This window comes from Suncus etruscus, chromosome 4 (genome assembly GCF_024139225.1).
Source record: "Suncus etruscus isolate mSunEtr1 chromosome 4, mSunEtr1.pri.cur, whole genome shotgun sequence".
NCBI lineage: Eukaryota > Metazoa > Chordata > Mammalia > Eulipotyphla > Soricidae > Suncus > Suncus etruscus.
The window spans coordinates 51,493,747-51,520,895 of record NC_064851.1 but is presented as its reverse complement, the minus strand read 5'-3'; the positions used below and the strand labels follow the sequence as shown (position 1 = coordinate 51,520,895).

At 41.1% G+C, this 27,149-nt stretch overlaps 1 protein-coding gene across 1 annotated transcript; it reads right to left on the bottom strand.

Moving 5' to 3' along the window:
- Nucleotides 1-1,662: 1,662 nt before the first annotated feature.
- Nucleotides 1,663-27,149, bottom strand: AKIRIN2 (akirin 2). The gene is made up of 5 exons (XM_049772291.1): nucleotides 26,912-27,149; nucleotides 9,140-9,283; nucleotides 5,999-6,148; nucleotides 3,240-3,311; nucleotides 1,663-2,322 (listed from the first exon to the last, which is right to left on the bottom strand). The coding sequence occupies exons 1-5, from the start codon at nucleotides 27,147-27,149 to the stop codon at nucleotides 2,312-2,314; spliced, it is 615 nt and encodes a 204-aa protein (XP_049628248.1). The 3' UTR covers nucleotides 1,663-2,311.

The following is a 27,149-nucleotide window of genomic DNA, read 5'->3' as shown; positions in this document are numbered from 1 at the left end:
AGAATCCCTATTACTCTATTAAAGCAATAGTTTATCTATGATTATTTTGCTATACCAGTTGGTTTTTGGGTCACATCTGACGGCGCTCAGGGCTAAGTTACTCCTGGCTCTGCGATCAGAAATCACTCCTGGCAGACACGGAGGACCATATGGGATGCCGGGATTCGAACCAACATCCGTCCTGGATCAGCTATGTACAAGTCAAACGCCCTACCACTGTGCTATCTCTCAGCCTCACCAATGTTTCTTTTATTAGGACACAAATTATATGGGGATGGTAAATTTACATACTAAATTTTGACCTTGTTTTAAACAAAGAACACTGGCATTTTGTTTTGTAGATCTCTTCTAGTTAGCCATTGTATATCCTAGTATGTTTATGATTGGTTTAAATTAGAAAAAATAATCTGATGGAATTCAATATAAGAATTTACACCAATGCTCACTTCATTAATGGAAAATAATAAAATAACCAAATTTGAAAGCTTCATGATTTGAGTCAGAAGCAGAAATGTAGTCCAGTGGGTCGGGCACTTGGCTCAATCCCCAGCATCCCACTCTCTCTGCCAGCAGTAATTACTGAGCTGAGAACCAGCAGTAGCTCATGAGCACCATGATGTGTGGCCTAAAAGCCAATCCCCCCCCAATTGGCTAGCTATATTATAGTTTTTAATAAAGAATACGTTTATGGGAGGTAGGAAGACTCAAGGAGGTGGCTCAGTGGACCATTTGATGCCAAAGATGAAACCTTGGGGTTTTGCATGTGAAGCCATATACTCTAGTTCTGAGCTCTATTCACAGATTATTCTTAGGGGAGAAAAAGTTAGATCGGGGGTCTCAAACTTGTGGCCTGTGGGCCGTTTGCGGCCCTCCATACAACACCTTGTGGCCCATGGCCGGCCTTCAAATATCGCAGTATTCGCGTATTCACTTACCGAATAATCGCAATAAAAATCTCATTAGTGGGCACGGAGAGATAGCACAGCAGCGTTTGCCTTGCAAGCAGCCGATCCAGGACCAAAGGTGGTTGGTTCGAATCCCAGTGTCCCATATGGTCCCCGTGCCTGCCAGGAGCTATTTCTGAGCAGATAGCCAGGGGTAACCCCTGAGCACCGCCAGGTGTGGGCCCCCCCCCCCAAAAAAAATCTCATTAGTAAGAAAAAAGTCGCATTAAACACTTGCATACCCCGAGCAGTTCCATTCGGGGTATGCAAATGTTTAATGCAATTTTTTTCGATTTTTTTTCTTACTAATGTGATTTTTTATTACGAATATTCGGTAAGTGAAATCCCTTATGCTGCCCTGCCTCACCCCGACTTTGCCTCCTGCAGCCCCCAGGTAAATTGAGTTTGAGACCCCTGAGTTAGATGAAAATTATATTAGTCATTTAAATGTTACATTTCTTTCAGAGAAAAACAAAACCAAAACCCCCACACTCATACCTTCTCATGATTGGCTTAAGAGTAGGGTTGTTTGGTGGTAGTTTTGATAAAAGCCAAGGCCTGATACATGCAAAGCAAGTTCTGTACACCAGTTAGCATTAGCTAACTAAGTCATCAGAGCTTTCCTAACAGATTTAAATCTTAAAATTAATATCCTTCATTAATAAGAATATTTAAAATGTCAAATATTCCCCCATCTGTACATTAAAAACCAAGCAAATTAGAAGTAAATGTTTTATTCTTTCAACTAAATTCCAGTACTATAAGGGCAATAAAACAATGATACACTGGGGGAGAATGCAGCAATAAACATTTGTTTAAAAGACTGATAGAATAAATAAAAACTAACCCCCAAAATCATATAAACCCATTCTGAAACCCCAAGAAGTCCTGGAATACAGAAATGCTCTCCCCTCCTTCACTATTTCACAGGAAACATTGTAAGCTATTTGCTTGATAAAGCCCTGGGATTACAGTCTAATTATTAGTAACTGTTTACAGCTTGGTTGTAGTGCACAATTAAAATCACACTAATTTCATCCAAAGTGTCATTCTACAGTTTTATTTATACAACCAGTGAAGGGCATGTTCTCAGAATACCAGCTTTAATCCTCTCCAAACATATCAATTTAAGAAGCCAAATTGTAATGATACAGCAAATGATGCCACTGCTATTAATACAGGTAGCAAAGTCCACATCCAGGCAATATTGACATCAGGGAAATTTCCAAAACCAGTTGCTGCCACTGACGAAGCTCGAAATAACCTGTATTCACAGGGGGATATGGGCATTGCTGCATGTCATAATTGGGACCTCTTGCAACAACTCAACAAGGTACCAGGCAGCCCAGAAATGCAGAAAACGTGATTCATGAAACATCTACAGGAGAGAAGAAAACATTAGCATAAGATTCAAGTTAGATTTCAAATCTATTAACATCTTATCCCCAATGCATTTAAATAACCCAAAGTAAACTGTAACAAAGATTTTCTTCTCACTTTGTCTAGGCTTTTGTTTTGTTTATTTTGGTCACACCTGGAGGCACTCAGGGGTTAGGGGACCATATGGGATGCCGGGATTTGAACCACCAACCTGCTGCATACAAGGCAAACACCCTACCTTCATGTCATCTCTCCAGCCCCTAGGCTTTAGTTTTATGGTTATTTATTAAATTCTTTGTTCTGGGGGGTGGGTGGAGCGATAGCACAGAGGGTAGGGTATTTGCCTTGCATGCTGCCAACTCGGGTTTGATCTCCGGCATCCCATAGGGTCAAACCGAGCCTGCCAAAATTGATTTCTGAGCGCAGACCCAGGAGTAACTCCTAAGAGCCACCGGGTGTGGCCCAGAACCCACAAAACAATCTCTTTGGGAATGAAATAATTGTTTTTGTTTTTTGTTTTTGGGCCACACCTGGCGTTGCTCAGGGTTACTCCTGGGCTGTCTGCTCAGAAATAGCTCCTGGCAGGCATGGGGGACCATATGGGACACCAGAATTCGAACCAACCACCTTTGGTCCTGGATCGGCTGCTTGCAAGGCAAACGCCGCTGTGTTCTCTCAGGGCCCGAATGAAAATAATTGTAATGACTATCTTCTCCTTAAAATATTATTTTGTTTTTAGCTAAAAGATGAAATACTTAGGGAAGAGCACTAGAAGGAGAGCTTGCCTTACACGTAGCCAATTTGGGTTTGATCCCAGGTATCCCATATGGTCTCCTAAGCCTGCCTGAAGTGATACCTAAATGCAGAACCAGTCTGTATGTATGTGTATACACCTCTCCCCCATAAAAGACTTACAACTAGCAGGCTGTTCTCCATATCGTCGCATTATTTGATCATGTGTAAACTTCACAAATGCATCATACTGTTCTATAAAGAAAGTAGATGACAATTACATTACTAGCAAAATTAAGATCAACTCCAAAAAAGCCTTATAATAAAATAAACCTAATCAGATCTTGTGTTATGGAGCTAAGGTAAGAACAAATGAAGAAAAACAGCAGAGCTTAAATTTTATCTAAAGCGAACCTCATATACTATAAAGACTGTAATATAGTCAAAATAAAAATGATCTGTAGGAAACCAGAGCGTTAGCATAGAGGTAGGGCATTTGCCTTGCAGACAGCCAACCAGGGATGAACCCAGGTTCGATTCCGGATCGCATATGGTCCCCGAGCTTGCCAGGGATGATTTCTAAGTGCTGAGTCAGAAGTAACCCCTGGGTGCTGCTGGGTATGGCCCTCAAACCAAAAACAAACAAACAAAAAGTTTGATCTGTCTACACTACATCATCTAAAAATAGCAATTTATTGCAAATGAGTGGAAATCGGAGAGTAAAAACTTAACAGGATACTGAAAAACATCCAATGACAGGGGAAAAAACCCAAACAGATTTTTACTTTACTGCAGTGAGAAAGACCTATAAACTAAAAAATGGAAACCAGTTGCAGGTTATAATGAAAAAGGAACCATCATTCACTGTTGAATGATGACTGTAGAACACCAGTCTGCTTCCATGAAAATTTCTCAAAGAATTAAAAATAGCACTCCCATATAACCGAGTTATTCCAATACTTGATATCTATCACAAGCATATAAAAACATTTTCAAAAAAGATAATACACAGCGGTAGGGCATTTGCCTTGCACGCAGCTGGCCCAGGACAGACGGTGGTTCGAATCCCGGCATCCCATATGGTTCCCTGTGCTGCCAGGAGCGATTTGAGTAAAGGCAGGAGTAGCCCGAGTGCCAATGGGTGGGACCCAAAAACCAAAAGGAAAAAAAAAGATATACACATTTATGTTCACTGCACTATTAAAATAGTCAAGATATAGAAGAAAAAAAAAAAAAAACGAGTCCAAGGACAAATGAATGGATAAAATTGTGCTATTATACACAATGGACCGCTACTTGACTTGTGTTATGCTTGGAGATAAGAGGAAGAAAGAAAAAATGAGGATGATCTCACAGTGGTATTCGAATATTGAGTAAGAAAGAACTTAAAACTAAGATAGGATGAGCATAGGGATATGAGGAGGAAAGATGAATAGACAGATGACAATAATGCTGGAGGGCCTGAGAGCTAGTACAACAGGTTAAACACTTACTTGCCATGCAGTTGACCCCGGTTCAAACCCTAAACCCTTTATGGTCCCCTGAGCAGACTCTGGAATAAGCACAAAGCACTGCTGGGTATAGCCCAAGAAGTCCCCCCTTCAACAAAAGGAATTCTAGTGGAAGATGGTCTTTTGTACTCTGATGGCAGAGATGCAGTAACAACACCAAAAGCACAAACACTGTAATAATTTTACCTCAAATACAATAAAACTACCTAGAGACTAATCAGATATTACAAATATAATAAAGCAAATTATCTTGCCTGCTATCAACCAAAAACCTTATAATACCACCATCTAGTGACATCTATGGCCTGAAATCATGAGGGGCTAGGGAGAGGACAGTACAGCAGTTAAGCCACTTGCCCAGGCATCTCATATGATCATCTCCAAAGCACTGCCAGGAGTAATTCCTAAGTGAAGAGAGCCAAGAGTGACCATTTATGGCCCCCAAACAAACAAACAAAAAATTATAAGGGGAAAAAAATCAGAGATTTTATTTTAATTCTGAATAAAAAATTTTGTACTTATTTAAAAAAAAAAAACTTTCTGCACTTAAGTTGTAAAACTTTATTACTGGATAAATAAAACAAATACTCTAAAATGTTGTGTACAATGTAAATTAGTTAAGTGTCAGATCAAGAATTATTAAATTTACCTGGCATACTGCCACCTTTTTTTTTAATACTGCCACCCAGAGTCTACTAGTGGCCCAACTACCCCACTCTTCCAGCATACACCAGTTAACACTATTACCCATTTTGGGAAACTGACCCAGACCAAGTAGAAAGTCCAAAATTCCAAAACAAAATGGAGATCAAAATCAAAGTTTTTAGCATAGGCTCTATCAAACAAAGAATATTGCTGCTGAACTAATAAGCTCATACAATTCTTGAGAATATTAAGTGGGTCTTGTTCTTTAACTACTAATTCTCAGAAAATATCTGGTATAGTATATAGAAATGGAATTTAACTGACATGAAAGTACCTCTGGAAATAATGCCTTCCTTCCTTCCTCCCTCCCTCCCTCCCTCCCCCCCCCCTCTCTCTCTGGAAATAATGCATCCATCCCTCCCTCCCTCCCTCCCTCCCTGCCTCCCTCCCTCCCTCCCTCCCTCCCTCCCTCCCTCCCTCCCTTCCTTCCTTCCTTCCTTTCTTCCAGTACCTCTAGAAATAATGCATTTCTCTCTCTGTCTCCTCCCTCCCTCCCTTCCTTTCTTGTTTTTGGGCCACACCCGGTGACATTCAGGATTCTGGCTATGCACTCAGAAATTGCTTATGGCTTGGGAGACCAAATGGGACACTGGGGGATCAAACCACGGTCCGTCCTAGGTTAGAACTTGCAAGGCAGATGCCTTACTGCTAGCGCCACCACTCTGGCCCCTGGAAATAATACATTTCTTAGGTGAGTTTCTGGAAGACACTAAACTCATTTCATACCTGCAAGCTTTGTATTCAGTATTTCTTCATATTCTTCTCGAACTTTTTCTTCACGTTCTTTCAACAAACGTTCACATATCATCCCAACCTGTCGTAAGGTGAATAAGGGTTGTTCTTTTTTTAATGGTGAGGATGTAGCAGATGAAGTTCCTATGTACATGAGGGGAGAAAAGGAAGGAAAATGAAAATTACCCAATTTAGGGCTATTATAGAAAGCATATCCTAGTTGTAGAGGCTTCGTCTGAATCTTTTCCATGTTCATAATATAAAACCAATTTCTGTAATGCTTATCTTTTATTTGTAGGTTTGGGGGACATATCCAGTGAGCTCAAGGACTACTCCTAGTTCAATACTCAGGGGACCATTGTGGTGCTGCACGCTACATATATGCCTTAGCCCCTATATTATCTTTCCTGTGCATTTTCTGTAACTTTGCTTTGTTTTGGGACCATACCTAGCAATGCTTGGGGGAGGAAATCAAACCCAAGTTGGCTGTATGCAAGGCAAATGATAAGCTCCACTTTTTATAACTTTTAATAAGGGATATCCCAGTTTTAGGTTTATCCTAATACCTTGCGAAGGGAAACACAGAAAGTATATAATATAGGTTGTACTCAAAAAAAGAAAATGCCTAATGGTGAGTGAAGAAAACTGTGAAACACAAATCATAATGGTTTTTGTTTTAATAAATGACATGAGGGACTGAAGTGATAGCACAGTGGGAAGGGTGTTTAGGCACCCAGGTTTGAATCCTGGCATCCCATATGGTCCCTTGAACACTCTAGGAGCAATTTCTGAGGGCTGCCGGTGTGGCCCCAAAACAAACAAATACCACTAACTAAAAATGACATAATAGCGACAATAATGTTCAGAGTTAAAAACTGTCAATCGGGGGGTGAAGAGATAGCACAGCTGTTAAGGTGTTTGCCTTGTATGCAGCTGATTCGAACAGATGGTGGTTCGAGTCCCGGCATCCCATATGGTCCTCAGAACGTACCAGGAGCACTTCTGAGTGCAAAGCCAGGAATAACCCCTGAGTGTAGCCGGGTGTGACCCAAAATTTAAAAAAAAAAAAAAAAAAGTCGATCGACTTGTCAATGAGCTATTTTATAAGATTTCTTTAAAAATGTATTCATTGGGACCTTTGTCTTTCACATGGCCTACCCCGGCAAGGTTCAATCCTAGGCTTCCTGTATGGTCTCCTGAGCACTGCCCAGAGCACTGTCAGATACGTTCCCAAAACAAAAGCAGAATGAATTTTGCTTTTCTGAGACTGAATTTCATAACTAAACATGTTCAACACTGCTGTAAGCACTCTGAAACACACTCATTTACTATCAACTCTGTACTATATCTACTATAGACTCACAACCCAATTCCTTTCTTCACTTGCTCTTTATAACCTACGTGGCTTGGATCAGTTAAATGTTTAATATTAAAATAACAAACATAATACATAATTGCAAACCTTCCCCTCCAACAAAAGGTAGAAAAAGACAAATAGCAAAATAATCTACATTTTAAGCATCTATTCAACTAATTGTATGAGAGTACAACTGTCCAGGGACATTATTCCCTTGTTTTTGTTTGTTTGTTTGTTTTTGAGTGACACCCAGCAGCAATCAGGAGTTAGTTACACCTGGCTCTGCGCTCAGAAATCGCTCCTGCGTGCCCGGAGAGATAGCACAGTGGCGTTTGCCTTGCAAGCAGCTGATCCAGGACCAAAGGTGGTTGGTTCGAATCCCGGTGTCCCATATGGTCCCTGTGCCTACCAGGAGCTATTTCTGAGCAGACAGCCAGGAGTAACCCCTGAGCACTGCCGGGTGTGGCCCAAAAAACAAAAAAAACAAACGAACAAAAAAAAGAAATCGCTCCTGGCAGGCTCGGGCACCATATGGGATGCCGGGATTCAATCCACTGTCATTCTGCATGCAAGGCAAATGCCCTTCCCTCCATGCTCTCTCTCCAGCCCCTCCAGGGACATTCCTATATGTACTAATAAAAAATTAGTCCTAGGGGTCAGAGAGGTGGCACAGGGCATAAGGCATCTGCTTTGCACGTGCTAACCTAGGATGGACCATGGTTCCATCTCCTGGCATCCAATATGGTCCCCCAAGACAGGGGCTATTTCTGAGCACATAGCCAGGAGTAACCCCCGAGCGTCACAGGTGTGGCCAAAAAACAACAAGTTAGTCCTAATAATAATAATTGGGGGCTGGAGAGATGGCATGGAGGTAAAGGCATTTGTCTTGCATGCAGAAGGATGGTAGTTTGAATTCCGGCATCCCATATGGTCCCCCGAGCCTGCCAGGAGCGATTTCTGAGCGTAGAGCCAGGAGGAACCCGAGTGCTGCCAGGTGTGACCCAAAAACCAAAAAAAAAAAGGTTAATAATCATTATTATGGCAAATCCATAAAACAATGGAGCTCAGTGTTCAAGTCACAGCAAGGTGTATATATCAATTAGGAACCCTTTTTGGGGGGAGCCATAAGTAGCAATGATCAGGGGACCATATGGGACGCCTGTGATCCAACTCAGGTAGGTACTATCACTCTGGCCCCAAACAAACTTTTAATCAAAGCTGTATCAATAATACAAAGTCCATTTAGATAGTTATTATATACAAGTGGACATTTTTAGGAACAGTGTTTATGAAATACTACGTACCACTTGTTTTAAAAATATGAAACTAGAGATAGTTTAAAAGGCTGAACACATTTAGCATGGGGAACAAAAGATATAACAAGAATAATCCAAATAAGGGCTGGAGATAATGTAGAGTGCTTGCCTTATATGCAACCAATCTATTGGGTGCATTCTCTGACACCATAAGAGCATGCCAGGAGTGAATTCCTGAGTGCAGAGCCTAGAGTAACCTTTCAGCATAGCATAGTTGGGTAGGCCCAACCCTACCCTTTAAGAAGTATTACAACGCCCAACAAACTGAAAAAAAAAAGTGGGGAATTAAGTCTCATGAACTAAAAAAAGCAACTTGAGGAATGAGTAGATAAATTACAGGCTGACGTGCATGTTTTGCAGTGTAGGGACACTTATACCACATGAACCCTTAAGTACAAACAAAATGGAACTTCGATTACTCTGCCCACAGTAATACTTCCATTTACTGAAGCTTTTCATTACCTGGTGAAGCCGGTCCACTGAGGAGAAATGCATGTGGCTGTGCATCAGAAGTACAACACGGATCAGTCTGTTGGAAACTAGTTTCTAAATGCCTTCTCTTCTGCATGCGTTTATATTCTTGTTTTATGTTGTACAGAATTTGTTCTGGAAAAAAAAAGATTTGTTTTAAAAGAAAAAATGTGGCAAAATAAAAACTTTCAAGTTAAAAAATATAAGATTGAGGGCCCAGAGAGATAGCACAGCAGCGTTTGCCTTGCAAGCAGCCGATCCAGGACCAAAGATGGTTGGTTCGAATTCCGGTGTTCCATACGGTCCCCCGTGCCTGCCAGGAGCTATTTCTGAGCAGACAGCCAGGAGTAACCCCTGAGCAATGCCGGTGTGACCCAAAAACAAAAATATATATGTAAGATTGGGCTTTCAACTATTATTAAAAAGAATTTACCAAAAATATCTTCAAATAATATTCAGAAAATAGATTATGAGGATTGTTAGCTATTACACAACTCTTTTTGTAAGCACTGATTAGCAAAATAAGTTTTAAGTTTTTCCAAAGTAAAATTAAGGCAATTTGTAGATTAAAGAGGTATTTCATCATAGTACCAAGTAACAAGCTCCCAAAACATTCGCAACAATTTTTTAAAAGATAGTAATTAAGGCCCGGAGAGATAGCGCAGCGGTGTTTGCCTTGCAAGCAGCCGATCCAGGACCAAAGGTGGTTGGTTCGAATCCCGGTGTCCCATATGGTCCCCCGTGCCTGCCAGGAGCTATTTCTGAGCAGACAGCCAGGAGTAACTCCTGAGCATCGCCGGGTGTGGCCCAAAAAAAAAAAAAAAGATAGTAATTAGAAAGGGAAGAATATGTATAGATTAAGCATACAGTTGATCAAGCAAAATTAAGGAAAGATGGAGAAATAGAAAACCTTATATATCACATGGCCATGATCATTAATATTATGCTCATTAGAACCTATTCCCACTGTAACTTCACCTTGTCCTTTCTTTGCATCTTTGTCTTAAGAAAGTGGAAAAAGAAAACAAAGAAAAAGAGCCTATGAACCTTGTGTCATCAACAGCAGAGTGTTCATCTATTCTGCTCTTGGGAATAAAAGACAGAACCATTGAAACACAATGCTTGTACAAAAAAACCATGTGGGCCAGAATGATAGCACAATGATAGGGCATTTGCCTTGCACGTGGCTGACCCAGGTCGGACCTGGATTCAATTCCTAGCATCCCATATGGTCCCCGAGCCTGCCAGGAGTGATTTCTGAGTGCCACCAAGTGTGGCCCCAAAACAAACAAACAAAAAAACAAAACAAAACAAACCACAACCATGGTCATTTCAAGGGTAAAATTATATCCAGCTCTCTGATAGAAAAAAATTTTATTTGGTTTTTGGGCCAAACCTGGCAGCACTCAGGGATTACTTACTCCTGGCTCTGTGCTCAGAAATTATTTCTGGTAGGATTGGGGGACCTGGGTCAGCCGCGTGCAAGGCAAATCTCATACCTGCTTACTATAGCTCTGGCCCCTAGTAATTTCATTTCATTCCTCCCCTCCCTCCCTCTCTCTCTCTCTCTTTCTTTCTTTTTTGGTTTTTGGGTCACACCCGGCTGTGCTCAGGGGTTACTCCTGGATCTATGCTCAGAAGTCGCTCCTGGCAGGCTCAGGGGACCATATGGGATGCTGGGATTCGAACCAAGGCAAACGCTTTATCTCCATGCTCTCTCCGGCCCCTAGTAATTTCTCGATTCAAAGTTTATTAGCCTCTGGAGAAAAAAATCTCCCTCAAGTTTTTCAAGATTCTCCAAATATACTTTGTTACAATCAAAGCTTTTAAATCAATAAATTAATCCAGGTGAAACTATACTGCAGTTCCTTTTTACTAATTCCTTCCTTTTTATTAGTATGATTCACTATGTGTGTAAATATTACACATATAAACATATACCCTTTTTTTGAGGGTGTGAACTCCTTTCCAATGATGCTTAAGAGCCCCAGAGAACATCCCCAGGGAAATTCAGCCTTATGCGTCTTATGGTGCTGCTAGGGTCCAGAGTTGTCGGGGGATTTCAGGCCAACACCATGCAATCAATGCTCAGGTCTACACCTTGCAATCAATGTTCAACTAAGGTTCAGCCCTAAGCTATCTCACTCTATTCACAGCTAGCAGTACTCTGGGCTATCTCTTGGCTCTGTGCTCAGTGATCACTCTTTGGGGACTTGGGAATCATATGTGGTGCTACAATCGCTCCTGGCAGGCTCGGTTGTCAGTGTACAAGTGTCTTATCCTCTGTACTATAGATAGTTCCAGGCCCCTCCATTCTTTTTTAAAATGGACATTTAGATTATTTCCTTTGGAGCTATTATTTGTAAGACTATTATTAATACTCGAGTAAAGTCTTAAGTGAACAAGTTTTCATTTTTCTTTAATTATCTAAGTATGGGACTAGGTGGCCTGATTGTATACCAAGTTCTTACTTTCTAATAAAATGACAGACTACTGCCATAAAGGCAGGCAGCGGGGAGAACATTCCAGAAGGGAACTGGGGACACTGGTGGCAGAAAATATGCATTGGTAAAGGGTGTTGGCCACAGTATGAAAATCACGAACAACTTTGTAGATCTCACAATAATTCGATTAAAGCGGTGATGGGTCTTGGCCACTGTATGAAAATCACGAACAACTTTGTGTATCTTACAATGATTCAGTTAAAGCAATTGCAGCTGCTCCAAAATCTTTGCCAACACCTGATACTGTCAATTAAAGATTTGAATACTATTGCCTACACTGCTTTTCAGCTCAGCCTTAGTGTGCCTTAACATATACAAAATGTCTACAACATGTGATTTAAAATGATAGGCAGTGAAGGGATCAATATGACTTGTCCTGATAGCTCAGTAACAAATAACTGCAAACCTCAACCTCAGCTCAGTTATTTTGTTTTCTTGGATTTTTGGGTCATACCCAGCAGCACTCAGGGGTTAACTCCTGGCTCTATGCTCAGAAATCACTCCTGGCAGGCCTGGGACCATATGGGATTCAAAACCCCGTCCTTCTGCATGCAAGGCAAATGCCCTACCTCCACGCTATCTCTCCGGTCCCTCAGCTCAATTTTTAATAAGCAATTTTAATAAGTATTTGAAAGATTCTAGATAAAAAATTCCAACTGTATTCCACAATTCATTTCTCAGCACAACCTATATATATTTGACTGCCCAAGTTGCTTCTATTTAAGGGGATAAAGTTCCTGACCTTAGTATTAAATTATTTAAATCATCAACCCTAATAGAACTGATCATTTATTCCATCTATCACACCTAACATTGTGTTACTAATGCCATTTCTAGTCTATTAGGAAAAAAGTCAAAGTTTCTTTCATGTTACCAGATGTGTTCAGTCTGTCGCGTAGCCTTCCTATTTGGTGTATAAAGCTGTTAAAATTGGCAGCAGAGGGGTAGGAGAAATAAAACAGCAGTCAGGGTTTTTCTTTTGCATAAGGCTCGCCAAAATTTGATTCCTCGCATTCCATATAGTACTGAGTCTGACAAAACTAACCCCTGAGCAGCACGTGAGGTGGGGTCCAAACACACAAAAATATTTTTAAATAAAAAAATAAAACTGGCAGCAGATAGTTCTGATACCTTCATAAACTGTATCAGGAATGGTTGTAATTTCAAAATCTAAAACTAAAATTAATTCTACAAACATAAAAACAAACAAAATATCAATGTCACTAACAGTCCTTTGAAGTAATAAATAATCCAATGCAAATAACTACAGAACTATAAACAGAAAAACTCTGGTTTGACCTTGACCTAGGATAATAGAATGCAGGCCTGAGGGTGCTAGGCTTGGAGGGTGTGGGGGATGACACACACAAACAGGCTGCCAGGAAGTTAACACAGGAGCCTAGCAATGAGTAGTGCTAAGGGAAGTACAGAGGCACCTAGCCTGTAACTATCAATTAACTGGGGCAGGGATGGAAGGAAGAACATTAGATACAGGGATAGAGGAGGGTCATAGGACTTTGGTCATGGGCATGACCTTTGTACATATATACCAGAAATTTTAACATTCTAACCTACCATCTAAGCTGTAATTATTATTATTATTATTATTATTATTATTATTAAAAAGAAAAACCCTAGTTTGAAGCAATACTATTAAATGTATTTCCAAAACACTACTCTTCTTATTTAATATTGATTGCTTAAAAAAAGCCCAGACACAATGAATAAGGGTCAACAACATAAATATTTACAAAAAGCAATTAAAATGTATTTAAAGGAAAGAGGCACAAAATTAGAGAAAGAAAGGAGAAAAACAGACTTTTTGGAGAGCAGACCAGAAGATGTCTAAAGATATGATATGGGAAACTGAAACAGCTATAGGAGTTCTTACTGATATTTCTTAGAGTGGCAACACAGTGGGTAGGGGTAGGGCATTTGCCTTGCATGCTACTGACCCAGGTTTGATCACTGTCATCCCATAAGGTCTCCCAAGCACTGCCAGAATTCCAGAGCATAGTCAGGAGAAACCCCTGAGCACTGCCAGGTAAAAAAACAAAAAAGGTTTCTTACTGATATAACTGCTGGATCAAACACTATTACACTGACTTTTTAAAATTAGCTTAACATCATTTTCTTATCACCTTATATATGCTAATAAATTCATTTTCTGATACCTTTGAAAATCAGAAACCATTCCACTAAAAATCAAATGCGGAGAAATGAACAGACATTTCCTCAAATAAGAAATACAGATGGGGGACCAGAGTGGTGGTGCCAGCGGTAGGGCATCTGCCTTGCACACACTAACTTAGGACAGACCAAGGTTAGACTCCAGGTATCCCATATGGTTCGCCAAGCCAGAAGCTATTTCTGGGCACCACCGGGTGTGGCCAAAAAAAAGGGGGGGTGGGGCAAAGGCACAGGAAAAAGTGCTCAGATCACTAATCATTTTAGGAAAATGCAAATCAAAACAACAATGAGATAGCATCTCATCAGAGACTGGCACACATCACAAAGAACAAGAACAACCAGTGCTGGCATGCATGCTGGGAGAAAGGGACTCTCATACTGTTCCTGGGAGGGTAGCTCAGCCTTTTTAGAAAGCAATATGGTATTCCTCAAAAACCTAGGAAATGAGCTCTCTTATAATCCAGCAATCCAATATCCTACAGATATACCCTAGAAACACAAAATTCCATGCATTCCTGTTTGTCACTGCACTATTTACTATTAATAGCCAGAATCTGGAAACAACCCAGGTGCCAGATACAGATGATGGCTAAAGAAACTGTGGTACAGCTACACAATGGAATACTATGCAGCTGGTAGGGAAAAAATGAAGTCATGAAATTTGTTTATACATGGATGGATATGGAGATTATGCAGAGTGAAATGAGTCAAAGGTAGAAAGATAGACATAGAATAATATCACTAATGATATCTGTAGGCTAGAAGAAAAATAAAAGGCAGTATGGTAATAATGTCCAGTGACCAGTCCATGGTAGGAAGCTTGCCACAAAGTGCAGTGGGGTACCTTTTAAGGTCTGTGACAATGACAGTTGGAACTGTTCACTGTGGACAAGAACTGGGTGCTGAAAGGGGATAGTGATATGCATCAGCTAACAATAGTGCAAACTACAGTGTTAAAAAATATGAGAGACAGAAACCAAAAATACCCAAATCTAGAATTCTGAACTACATACCAAACATTAGCATATCTACTTTGTAATTTTAAAAACACGTGAATTGCAATAAAGATTCACTTTTGTAAATGAACTGTTTTTCCAGGACCATCTGATTTGAAACTAAACTGGTTCAACCAAACAATGCCTTCCCTACTTGCTATGACTTTGGCCCCCAAGAGGTGCCTAATGTTTAAAAGAATGAGGTGATGACATTCTTATATTCTTGACCTTTTTTTTTTGAGGTTGTTGGGATCACAGGGCAAGGCTCAGGAGACCATATAGGGTACCAGATATCAATCCCAGATATTGGCAAACATCCTTACTCCCTAAATCCCTAACCTTTCTAAAGACATTTGCCTTGTATGGGTCTGACCTGAGTTTGATCTCCGGCATCCCATCTGGTCCCCAGAGCATGCCAGGAGTGATTTCTTAGTGCAGAACCAGAAGTAAACCTGAGTGCCACTGTGCATGACCTCAAAACAAGGGAAAAAAAAAAAAGAATAATATCTTATCTGGATACCAAATTTTAACAAAGTAGTCAAATTACATCTGCAACATCAATTTTTATTAGCAAAACTTCCATGCTAAGTATGGTATAGTTGCTACATAATTATATAAGCATTACAATGTCTAAAATACTTTATAATTATAAGTTCTAGTTTTGTACATGTACATTTAAATTACAAATTCTAATACTTTATAATCATAATATCTAAAGTACTTTACATAATATTTTATAATAGGGCTGGAGCGGGCTGGGAAGGTGGCGCTAGAGGTAAGGTGTCTGCCTTGGAAGCGCTAGCGTAGGATGGACCGGACCGCGGTTCGATCCCCCGGTGTCCCATATGGTCCCTCCAAGCCAGGGGCGATTTCTGAGCTCATAGCCAGGAGTAACCCCTGAGCTTCAAATGGGTGTGACCCAAAAACCCCCAAAAAAAAAAAAAATAGGGCTGGAGCAATAATATAGCAGGCAAGTGTTTGCATAGAGCCAACCTGGGTTACATCTCTGGCAGTATATAAAGTGCCTCTGAGCACCTCCAGGAGAAATTCCTGTGTGCAGTCACAAGTAAAACCTGAGGATGGCCACGTGTGGCTCCAAAGCAATGTATATGTTGTAACATTTATTTCCCGATAAACAGAACTACAATCACTACTAGTCAGATTTTATTATTTGACTGGTACTAAAAAGACACTAATTTGAAATAAATGAAATGAATTTAATAGCCTGCAGGTAAGCACAATTATAAACAAAACAAAACTATTTCAAACTATTTCAAAACAAAACTACACAATAAGATTTCACTAATAGAGTCCAACAAGACTCAATAAACAGGCAACTCCTGTCTTATATCCAAGAAATCTCACCTACTCTTGATTATATGAAACTATAGAAATGATAACCCTGTTGCTTTTGCTGTTTTATCTGAAAATAGCTTCTCAACATTGAGCAAAGACTAGATAGCCCCCCTATCCCTGGCAAAAAAAAAGGGGGGGGGCAGTATTGTGGTAGTAAAGGAAAACTACACCAAGCAAAATATGAATCTACATGAAACATTGCTAACATGAGAAGCTCTGTTTCCAAATTAACTGTAGCCATAAAGAAAAGTAGTTTATAAAGACTAAAATACTCGAGAATTCTTAGGCTAATACATCCAAATTATACAAGTCCACTTTTATCTATTTAAACATGCCAAACATGTCTTTACACACAAGTACTAATGTCATACCTCTAAACCAGAGGTTGCAAAATAATTCACCGTATCACATCCTAAGACCTGTCTAGCTTAAATGCCCTTTTTCATATGTGAATTTTTGGTCAACATTGAAAACTTGCGTGCCAGAGACAGTTACAGGGGTTAAGGATCTTACATGCAGAAGTCTAGTTTGTTCCTCCACTTGGTCCCAGAGTACTATGGTCCTTGGTAGTTCTGAACGAACCATGGAAACTATTGGCTCTTGAGGCTCTCCCAGACTCCACCCAACAAAAAAGACTAGTTAATGCCAATAAGTTTTCAAGGGCTCTAAAACAGTGTTTCTCAACTGTGAACTATATAGTCAACGTTGTGAGTCCCCAGGACCCAAAGAAAATACAGGTGAACATTATAAAAAGTGGATTATTGAGAGGGCTAAGGGATCAATCAGTAGAATGAGGAGCTGGAAACAAGGCTAGAAGAGGGCTAAAATGGGAAAAATATTTGAGAAAGACCTTAAACTTTAATAAACAAGCAGCCCACTTGGGAACTGTAGATCTTGAGGGATGGATAGTCTGAGAGTTTAAGTTTCTCAAGACTATTTAAAAGTGGTTTGAATTGGGAATGGAGCGATAGCACAGCAGCAATTAGGGCATTTGCCTTGCATGTGTCTGACCCGGGTTCAATTCCAGCATCCCATATGGTCCCCCACGCCTGTTGGGAGTAATTTCTGAGTGCAAAACCAGGAGTAACCCATAAGCCCAGGAGTGGCCCAAAACCAAACAAAAATAATAAAAGTGATTTAAATTTATTCTGCCTTTCTCAAAAAAAATTTTTTTTATTCTGCCTTTCTCACAAACTCCTAAATTTTACCTAGCAGAAAAGCATTGCATCCATTTAATCTTGACTGAAGCTGCTAACAGGCATTATTATTAATGTGCCCATTGATTCGTTTTTCCTAACACTTTTAAAAAATAAAATGAAATTCATGCTGGGACGGGAGTGATATCACAGCAGGTAGTGTTTGCCTTGCTATGGCTGAATGGGGTTCAATTCCTAGCAACTCATATGGTCCCCCAAGCACACCAGGAGTGATTCCTAAGGCAGGAGTATCTCCTGAGCACCACCAGGTATGTCTCAAAAGCCAAAAAAAAAAAAAAAAAAGGTCATTATATTAATATGTGATCAAAAATTGTTCTTGTCTACTATCTGCTTTAAATGAGAAATATCAGGGGCCAGAGCAATAGTACAGCAGGTAAGGAAGTTTGCCATGCATGCAGCAGACCCAGGTTCAACCCCAGCATCCCATTTGGTTCCCGGAGCTACCAGAAGCAATTTCTGAGCACAGAGCCAGGAGTAACCAGAGTACAGCTGATGTGGCCCAAAAACAAAACAAAACAACACAACAAAAAGTAAAATCACCTCACAAAATACAGCAAAATGATTTATCACAAAAAAATTATAACCACTCCCACATACCTTTTTGTTTACCCAAATAAATTGTACTTAAAAAGTTGAGAGATGGGTCGGAAATTGTATTTGTCAACATACACGTGGAATTGCATGTCTAGCAGGCGGCAGACGCACATAAGCACAAAGTCAGGTATAAGCCCAGAGCACTGCCAGCACAAACCAAAATAAAAGCCAAACGATTTAACAAAATTATGATTTCTACAGAAAAAATGAAAAGGTGATAATAAAACATTCATATTCCAGTTGGGCTCTTGCAGCTTTTGAGCACAATGCCTGGGTTTGGCAAAAATAAACAAATAAACCCTATTCCCTTTTACTGTAACCAAGATAATGAATAGAGCAAAGATCTGACTTACCTGACCTGCCCCATTTCAGGAAAAAGAAAAAATGCTCCCTTAATCTTATTTTAAGCATACAAAAAGAAAGCATTCCCCACACACACCATGGGATAGCACTTACACTGTGAAAGGCTGTTCCAGAGAATCATCTCTCTATAAGTGGAATCTGAAGTCAAGAGTATGCACATGACAGATTAGTAGTTATGAGGCTGAACTACAAACTAAGGAACTCCTAATTTTAAGGGCCAGAATGAAAGAGTTGGCAGAAATAGGGAAAAACAGCACTGTCCCAGAAACAAGTATTTAAAATTAAAAGATTGGGTCAGCAGAGTGAATATAAGTCAAACAGAGGAATGATGACTATGTTGCATAAAAGGCATTGAAGACTTGTTTAGAAACTTTTTGGCCTTTGAAGTGGATCAATTTGAGTGACTGAAAGGAAACAGATGCTTTACTTATAATGGGAGGTTTGAAAAGATGAAACCATAAGATCCAATTAAGAATCTAAAAATAGGGGCCGGGCGGTGGCGCTGGAGGTAAGGTGCCTGCCTTGCCTGCGCTAGCCTAGGATGGACCGCGGTTCGATCCCCCGGTGTCCCATATGGTCCCCCAAGATGCCAGGAGCAACTTCTGAGCGCATAGCCAGGAGTAACCCCTGAGCGTCACAGGGTGTGGCCCAAAAAACAAAAACAAAAAAAAAAGAATCTAAAAATAATAAAATAAAAATCAGGAGAGGTCCTTAAAAGTAGACTTCTTAAAAAAAAAAGATTTCTTTCTCATTGTATAGTTTTTATCTCATCTTTCAAAAACACTGAAAGAAAACTAAGAGAAGCAAAAATATTGGTATTAGGAAACATAAAGAAAAAATAAAAATAAACTTGTCACTAGCTCGCTTCTGTATTTCCTCCCTGAAAAGCAGAAGACATGGTTAGTCTGAAATGGCAGGACTGCTGGACCATGTCCAAGTCCTATTTGCAGTTGTCTATTTGAAGTTGTCTCCAGCACTAATAGACAAAAAGCTCTTAATCTTCATAATCCTAGGAGACAGATACTATCATTATGTCTATCATTGTCTAGGTAAGAAAAGGTAGGCCAGGGGCCAGGAGTGATAGCACAGTGGCTGGGGCATTTGCCTAACATGTGGCCAACCCAGGTTGGCTCCGTGGCATTCCATATGGTCCCCCAAACCTGCCTGGAGAGATTTCTGAGCACAGATCCAGGAGTAACCCTGAATTGCCTGGGTGTGGCCCAGAAACAAATAAGCAAATAAAATTAAAAAAAAAAAAAAAGAAAGAAAACTAAGGCTTTGCTTTGTCTTTTAAATGGTCACATAGCTAGAACACAAAATAGCATGACCTAACATCTATCAACTGCCTTCTCTAGCATGATTTCAACACAAACAATATTCCACAAGTACTTCGATAAAGCTAACTTTTAAAGGAACAAAATGGTACAATAAAGGGCTTACCAACAATGATACTTCAAAACCTACAAACTTCAAACTCAAGGGCTGTAGATATGGCAAAGGGTAGGGGTACTGGTCTTGCACATGGCCAATTCGTACTTGATTCATGCCATTCCATATAGTTCCCCCAGCACGGCCAGGTGTAGTAAGTAACCTCTGAGTATTGCGGGGTGTGGTCACAAACAAAACAAAACTTCAAAATTTCACACTGACTGTTATAAGGTAGTGAGGTGGGCCCAGAGAGATAGCACAGCAGCGTTTGCCTTGCAAGCAGCCGATCCAGGACCAAAGGTGGTTGGACCAAAGGTGGTTGGTTCGAATCCCAGTGTCCCATATGGTCCCCCGTGCCTGCCAGGAGCTATTTCTGAGCAGACAGCCAGGAGTAACCCCTGAGCATCGCTGGGTGTGGCCCAAAAACCAAAAAACAACAACAATAAGGTAGTGAGGTCCTGAAACTAAAATAAATTGGTTATAACTAGTTACAAGAAATCTTCATGTTATATCCACCACTTAAATAAAAGATAAGTTTTTTAACTGTCTCCTTTTAGGCTCAACATCAGTATCTAAACAGAGCACTATTCTACCTTTGGTCCTGGATCGGCTGCTTGCAAGGCAAACACCGCTGTGCTATCTCTCCTGGCCCCAGAGCACTATTCTAAATTGTAAGGTGAGCATCCCCACTGATGAAAATGTGAGCTTCTGACAACGTGCTATTTCACCTTGGGGGACTGGTGAATTGTTAAAGCAAACATCAGGTTCCCCATCATGACACAGTAACTTAAAAATTTTCTATACTTTTGGGGCAAAAGCAACAGTACAGCAGGTAGAGTGTTTGCCTTGCATGAGTCAACCTGGGTTGACCCAGCAACCCATACTGTCCCAGAGTCTGCCAGTAGTTCATGAGTGCAGAGCCAGGAGTATTCTCTAAGAACCACCAGGTGCTGCCCAAAATACAAACAAGCAAGCAAAACAAACTAAACCTTTTTGGGGCTGAAGAGATAGCACAATAGTAGAGCATTTGCCTTGCACACAGCCGATTCAGGACGAATGGTGGTTCGAATCCCGGCATCCAATATAGTCCCCTGAGCCTGCCAAGAGCACTTTCTAAGTAGAGCCAGGAGTAATCCAAGTGCTGATGGGTGTGACCCAAAAAACCAAAAACCAAACCAAAACAAAAAACCTATCTATAGCTTTAACTAGTTTGCCTCTTACTTTTCCAGACGAATGCTTGGGCAACTCAGGACTTACCTCTGAGCACCTTAAGTAACCCCTCACCTCTGAGAGTAGCCTAAAACCAAACAGCCTGTACAGGAGCCAGTGATAGTGGGTGTTTTTTCTTACACACAGCAGGCAGGCCCCAGTTCCATCTTGGGTACCATTTATGGTCCCCAAGCCTAGTCAGAAACAATTGCCAAGCAAAAAACCATGAGTGAGCCCTAATCATCACAGGGTATGATCCATAAACAAAAAACAAAAAGTCCATATATACAGACTTAGAAATTTAAAATTAAGGCAGTTTATTAATGGAAAGATTGCAGTTTTGATAAGCTTGCAAACCACTAGCACATATCAAGATACCTGCCTATGACAGACAACAACTGATAACTTCAATTATTTTTTTATGTTTGGGGATCACACTCAGTTGTGCTCAAGACTTATACTTGGCTATGCACTAAAAGGTTCACTCCAGGAAAGTCATCAGGGACCATATGTGAAATTCAGAAATCAAATTGGGGTTGGCTACTGCCAAGTTTGTCTGACCTGTTGGGTTATCTCTCCAGCCCCAATTTCGAATGGGAAAAAATTGTTTCATACTCTATGATAAATTATAAACTTATCATAAAAGCCAACCCCTGCCCAAGTATACAAAAGTAATTCACTACTACTTTCCCTAAAGTCTACCATTTCAAGAAACATTGAAACATTCAAAAAAATCTAACATAACTGCAAAACTCTGATCAAAGTGTCCAAAAGTAAATACCAAAGCTATCAAACTTTATGGGGGGGGAGGGTCACACCCGGCAGCACTCAGGGATTGCTCCTGGCAGGCTCGGGGGACCATATGGGATGCCGGGATTGGAACCACTGTCCTTCTGCATGCAAGGCAAACACGCCCTACCTTCATGCTATCTCTCAGGCCCCACAAACTTTATTTTTAACAAAGAAAAATACTGCTCAAAGTTTGAGTATAATACATAATCACAGCACATTTGAGTTAACCTTTAACACTCAAAAGAAACACTAGTGAGGCCAGAGAGATAGCACAGCTGTAGGGCATTTTGCCTGGCAGGCTCGGAGGACCCACCATATTCTGGAATGGAATATGGTGGGTCCTCCGAGCCTGCTAGGAGTGATTTGAGCAGAGCCAGGAGTAACTCAAGTACCGCTGGGTGTAGCCTCAAAAAACAAAACAAACAAACAACAACAACAAATGGTAATGAACCAAGGACAGAATTGGCATTTAAAAAATAAAATTTAGGGCCAATGCAATAGCACAGTGGATAGGTCATTTGTCTTGCACATGGCCAACCAGTTAGATTCCTGGGATCACATATGGTCCCCCAGCTAACCAGGTGTGATTTCTGAGGGCAGTGCCAGGAGTAAGGCTAGAGTGCTGCCGGGTGTAGCCCATAAACAAAATAAAATTCAAACCAATAAAATACCATTAAACTAAGACCTGAAGCTTCAACAAATTAGTATTTAAAAATAAACTGTGATAAGACATCAAGAAAGCAAAGGAAGATAAAGCTTCGGAAGCTATTTTCAAAATATACTTGTTCCATTTGACCTATTTATCCCTCAAAACCCAGGGGACATGGTCCTAAATCACTATGCATTTAAGCCTATGTATTTCATAGATGAAAGTAGGTATCGGTTAGTAAACAATTCTAGTATCCCGACACCCAGCAATTTTAAAGATGCAATATTGGACTAATGTCATTTACAATGTCAGATGAATAGTCTATCCTTCATACACTCACTCTTTTGAAAGTAGATAGTTTTCTCGAAGAAAAGAAATTTCCTGTGTTTAACATATCCAGGGGGGGCTGGGAAGGTGGCGCTAGAGGTAAAGTGTCTTGTAAGAGGTAAAGTGCCTTGTAAGCCCTAGCGTAGGACGGACCGTGGTTAGATCCCCCAGCGTCCCATATGGTCCCCCCCCAAGCCAGGAGCGATTTCTGAGCGCATAGCCAGGAGTAACCCCTGAGTGTCAAACGGGTGTGACCCAAAAAACAAACAAACAAACAAACAAAAAAAAAGTTCAGGCACTTAAAAAAGACCCAACTAATCAAAGTTAAAATTAAACCCAAGCTTTCATTCTGTATTGTTCTATAAAATGAGGATTCTTCTCTTCCAATACCAAAACCAAACAAAAACCTCAAAGCTTCCACCTTTCAAAACAAGACCTATATATGTGATACATAGTATATTCTTTGTTGTTTGTTTTTGGATTTGAGCCACACATGGTCATGCTGGGGCAACACCCCTGGCTCTGCACTTGGGTAATAGCTCCTGGCAGACTTCAGACCAGATGTAGGGAGATGCAGGGATTAGACAGGAACAAGGCAAGTGGCCTACCCACTGTACTATAGCTCTAGCCTCATAGTATATTTTTTCTTCTAAAGGTAAATTAAGAAATTTACAATTTTCCTTTAATGGCAAATCATCCTCACTGTGGCAACCAATTATAATAAAGAGAAACTTAATTGCTCTGCCCCAGTGTTTCTGAACTCAAGTTAGACTTAATTTTTCTGTTTTTTAAACAAAATAACTATGCTATCTAACAAATAACTATGTTATGTTAAATGAACACATGCTTATGTGATTTTCTAGATGGGTAATTCACTGACCTAGAAAACAACTGCGACTTAGATATTACAGGCGTTAAATAAAATACCGGGTTTAAAATCTGAAGTACAAGGACCATTTGTTTGTTTGGCAAACCCACTGAGAAACTAGAAGCAACTTAACAGCTGGCTAAATAACTACTAAATATTAAAAAACACTCTAGCTCAATATGACATCTTAAGTGTATTTGTTGAAATGTTGCCTCCTCCAACAGATATCTCATTTGTTTGTTTAGAACCATTTATTCTTCACTTAAGCCAGCTGGTGTCTCTGTTTGCAGTCATGCATCAATGTCTACAGAACAACCTAAGTTCCAGTAAACCTTCCCCATTCACAAGCTGCAATTTCCATTTTTAATGGCATGTTTCCAGCAAATACAATGAGTCCTTACAAAGGAATTTCAACCCTTGGTCCAACTCAATTCCTAAGATTAGGGCAATGGTAATAAACAATACATAAACAATGTATAAAAAGGGCCTAATAAACTCAAATAGATTGTCCTGGGCAAAATCATCTCTTCACCAGACCTTTCTCCATAAAGAAAAACAATGTGTTCAATATGAAGTCTTTGTCTGATAAATATTTTTGAATTTCTAAAGATAATTGTTTTGATGTCATGACAATATTCTGGCTAAATAGCAATAATCTGAGATGTTTCAATAAGCAACTGAGAAACAGAAAACTAACTTGTTTTCAGCTACCAGAATTTATAGTAGAGACAAATATTTTCCAGTCTGGGCTCCTTCACTGGCTTTTCCCTTTCCACTTTCAAGGAAAGGGACAGGACAGGGACAGGCAAAATCTTTCTGTAAAGACCAGAAAATATTATTTTTTGAGAAAAGTCTACAGCACTCAAGTTAACTATTGAAGCCTGCAATGAACAATGGAGAGCGGGGAAAAAAAAAAGCAAAAAGCATAACTGTGCTCCAATAAAATGTTGACAACCCTTGCCATTTTCCTAATTTTAAGTTCTACTCACCTGAAAAATACTATTTTAAAGAGCCATCAGGTCAAACTCACACTAGGTTTTAAAGTTTGACCAAGTTCCTGAAACTTCTAGTAAAACAGAAACATAACCTTAGAAACACATCAGGAAACACTTAGTATACAGTGAGGAATTAATAACTACGTATTTACTATGAAACTCAAACAAATGAAAATTTTCAGAGCCCAATCAATTTGGTAAATCATTTTCCATTTCCAGCAAACCTGAGCTACTTATTTCAGCAATTCACATATCCACTTATATGGGTTATCCAGAGCTTCAGTTATCACTAGTGTCATAATAGAAATCTAAAATTAGGTGCAAGTCCGGGCGGAGTGATAGCACAGCAGTAGGGCGTTTGACTTGCACGCAGCCGACCTGGGATAGACCGGGATTTGGGTTTGATCCCCAGCATCCCATATGGTCCCCTGAGTCTGCCAGGAACGATTTCTAAGCGCAGAGCCAGGAATAATCTGAGTGCCACCGGGTGTGGCCCAAACCCCCAAAATAAAAATAAAAAATAAAATAAAATAAAATTAGGTGCCAGAGAAAATAATTTTTTAAAGTTCAGCGACGTAAAAATAGGAAGTTGTGATGCCTGCACCAGCAGCTTCCATTGTGACATTATTACAAAAGCCATATAGGAGCATGCCCAAATTGGCCATATAAGCACAAAGCCAAATGCAAAATTTGCCATTTTTACTGCTCCTCTCAAATAAATTATATGCTACTATTCAAGGAAAAAGTAATTTACATCATGCTCTCAATAAAGTCTAATTCAGGATATGATCAAACTTCCAAAGCAGATATCAAAAATGCCTTCAAAGAGAACACTGCAGTATTTTGAAAGACAGAAGTATGAATCACCACGCTTAAACAACTACAGTAATTCCATTGTGTGTCATTATATATTATAATCCACCTAACTGAAGTTGGAGAATCCTGAGTTAACTAATCCTGCCATTTGTCAATGAAAAGAATTTTATAAAAGACCGCAATTTTTCTGAATAAACCCCATATAAAGTGAGAAAAGTGTTAATAGTCCTCAGCAGCCTTACCATATAAGCTCAACAAGATTCTGAGACATACTCTAGTTCCCCAAAAGTAACACTGAATTCAGCCCTCTCCCCGCTGAAATTGACTGCTGTGTGGGGTTCGAGCTATTATTTTTAAGAGTCCATCTACTATCATCCCAATCTTCATTTATATCATTACATTAAAATGACAATACTGCCAGCCAATGCTTTAACACTGCTTGTTTCTATTCCAAAATGATGGATAACAAAAAAAAAAAATCTTGATAGAGTAGTTAGCTCTGTAGTGTATAAAAAATCATGTGCCCATTCCCTCTGAACACTCACACCAACTCTCAGACAGTAATAATAATGTAACCATAAGCATCTGTACGTCCCAGCAAGTCTCCCTACCTCCGGTGTTTAGGAAGACTATGTGAAACCTTGACCTGGAGAGAAAAAAAAAAAAAAAACAAGAAAAGGCGAAAGACACTTTCAGCCTAGGAAGTCACCGACACTTAAAACTCGAGCTGAGAATCGAAACGACCCGGGAGAACACCCTCGTCAGCAGGTCCTGAGCTCGGCCAGGCCCGGTGGGCGGGCCGTGCACAAAGGAGGCCGGTGGCACTTGGGGCGACTGAGCTTGGCAAGCTGCGGGCACCGGGCGGGCACGCATGGGGAGTGGGTTGGGGTGGAGGAGCGTACGGCCCTGCATACACATACACACACATACACACACCCCCGGCCCCCGGGACCGCCTCGCCTCGAGTCCAGGGTCCCGGGGCACGCGCCGCGCGCTCCCAGGAGCGCCGCGCCCGACTCCGCAGCAAGCGGCTCCTTTGTTGCAGCCGGTGGCGGGGAGTCAGTCGGGTCCGGAGGCCCCGCGGCGTCCCGGCGGCTGAGAGCTAGCAAGCAAGCTAGCTAGCAACTCAATGAAAGCCCAGGCCCGGGCGGGGACGGGCTGCGAAGCCAAGGCCCAGGCCGGAGACTTTCCATCGGGCCGCGAGCGGAGAGAGCCCGGCTCATGGGGGAGCCTCTTCCGTCCACCCCGTCATCCCTGGGGTGGGTGGGGGTCCCCCAACCACCCAGCAGGCCCGCCCCGTGCCCCTTCTCTTCCATTGTGTCCCCTTCCGGAGCAGAGTCGGCTCCGGGCGGAACTTGGAGAGCCTCCCCGTTCGGGCTCCCCCAGCGGCGGCGGCGGCGGCCTGCGCTCCCCAGGGCTCCCCATTCCGTGCCTCTCTCTCCCCCGTCCCCCGGGCCCACCTGTGGTGAGGCGCGAGGAGACGTCTCCGAACGGGGAGGGCTCCATGCGGAGGTACTTCTGCGGCGAGGAGGCCGCGGCGGCGAAGGAGGCGGCGGCGGCGGCGTGGGCGGCGGCGGCCGGGGAGGCGGCGGCCGAGGCGGGCGCCGACAAGGGGGCGCATCGCCGGCGCTTGGGGGACGCCGGGCTGAGCAGCGGGTCGAAATCCAGAGTCCTTTTCAGCGTGGCTCCGCACGCCAT

What these genes read in the sequence shown, in the direction of transcription:
- AKIRIN2 (XM_049772291.1), bottom strand. Translation starts at nt 27,149, where the DNA reads ATGGCGTGCGGAGCCACGCTGAAAAGGACTCTGGATTTCGACCCGCTG. An exon ending in CTCCTCGCGCCTCACCACAG is followed by an intron (nt 9,284 to 26,911) that starts GTGGGCCCGGGG and finishes TTTTTTTTCCAG; the next exon opens with AACAAATTCTGTACAACATA. An exon ending in CAGTGGACCGGCTTCACCAG is followed by an intron (nt 6,149 to 9,139) that starts GTAATGAAAAGC and finishes TCATGTACATAG; the next exon opens with GAACTTCATCTGCTACATCC.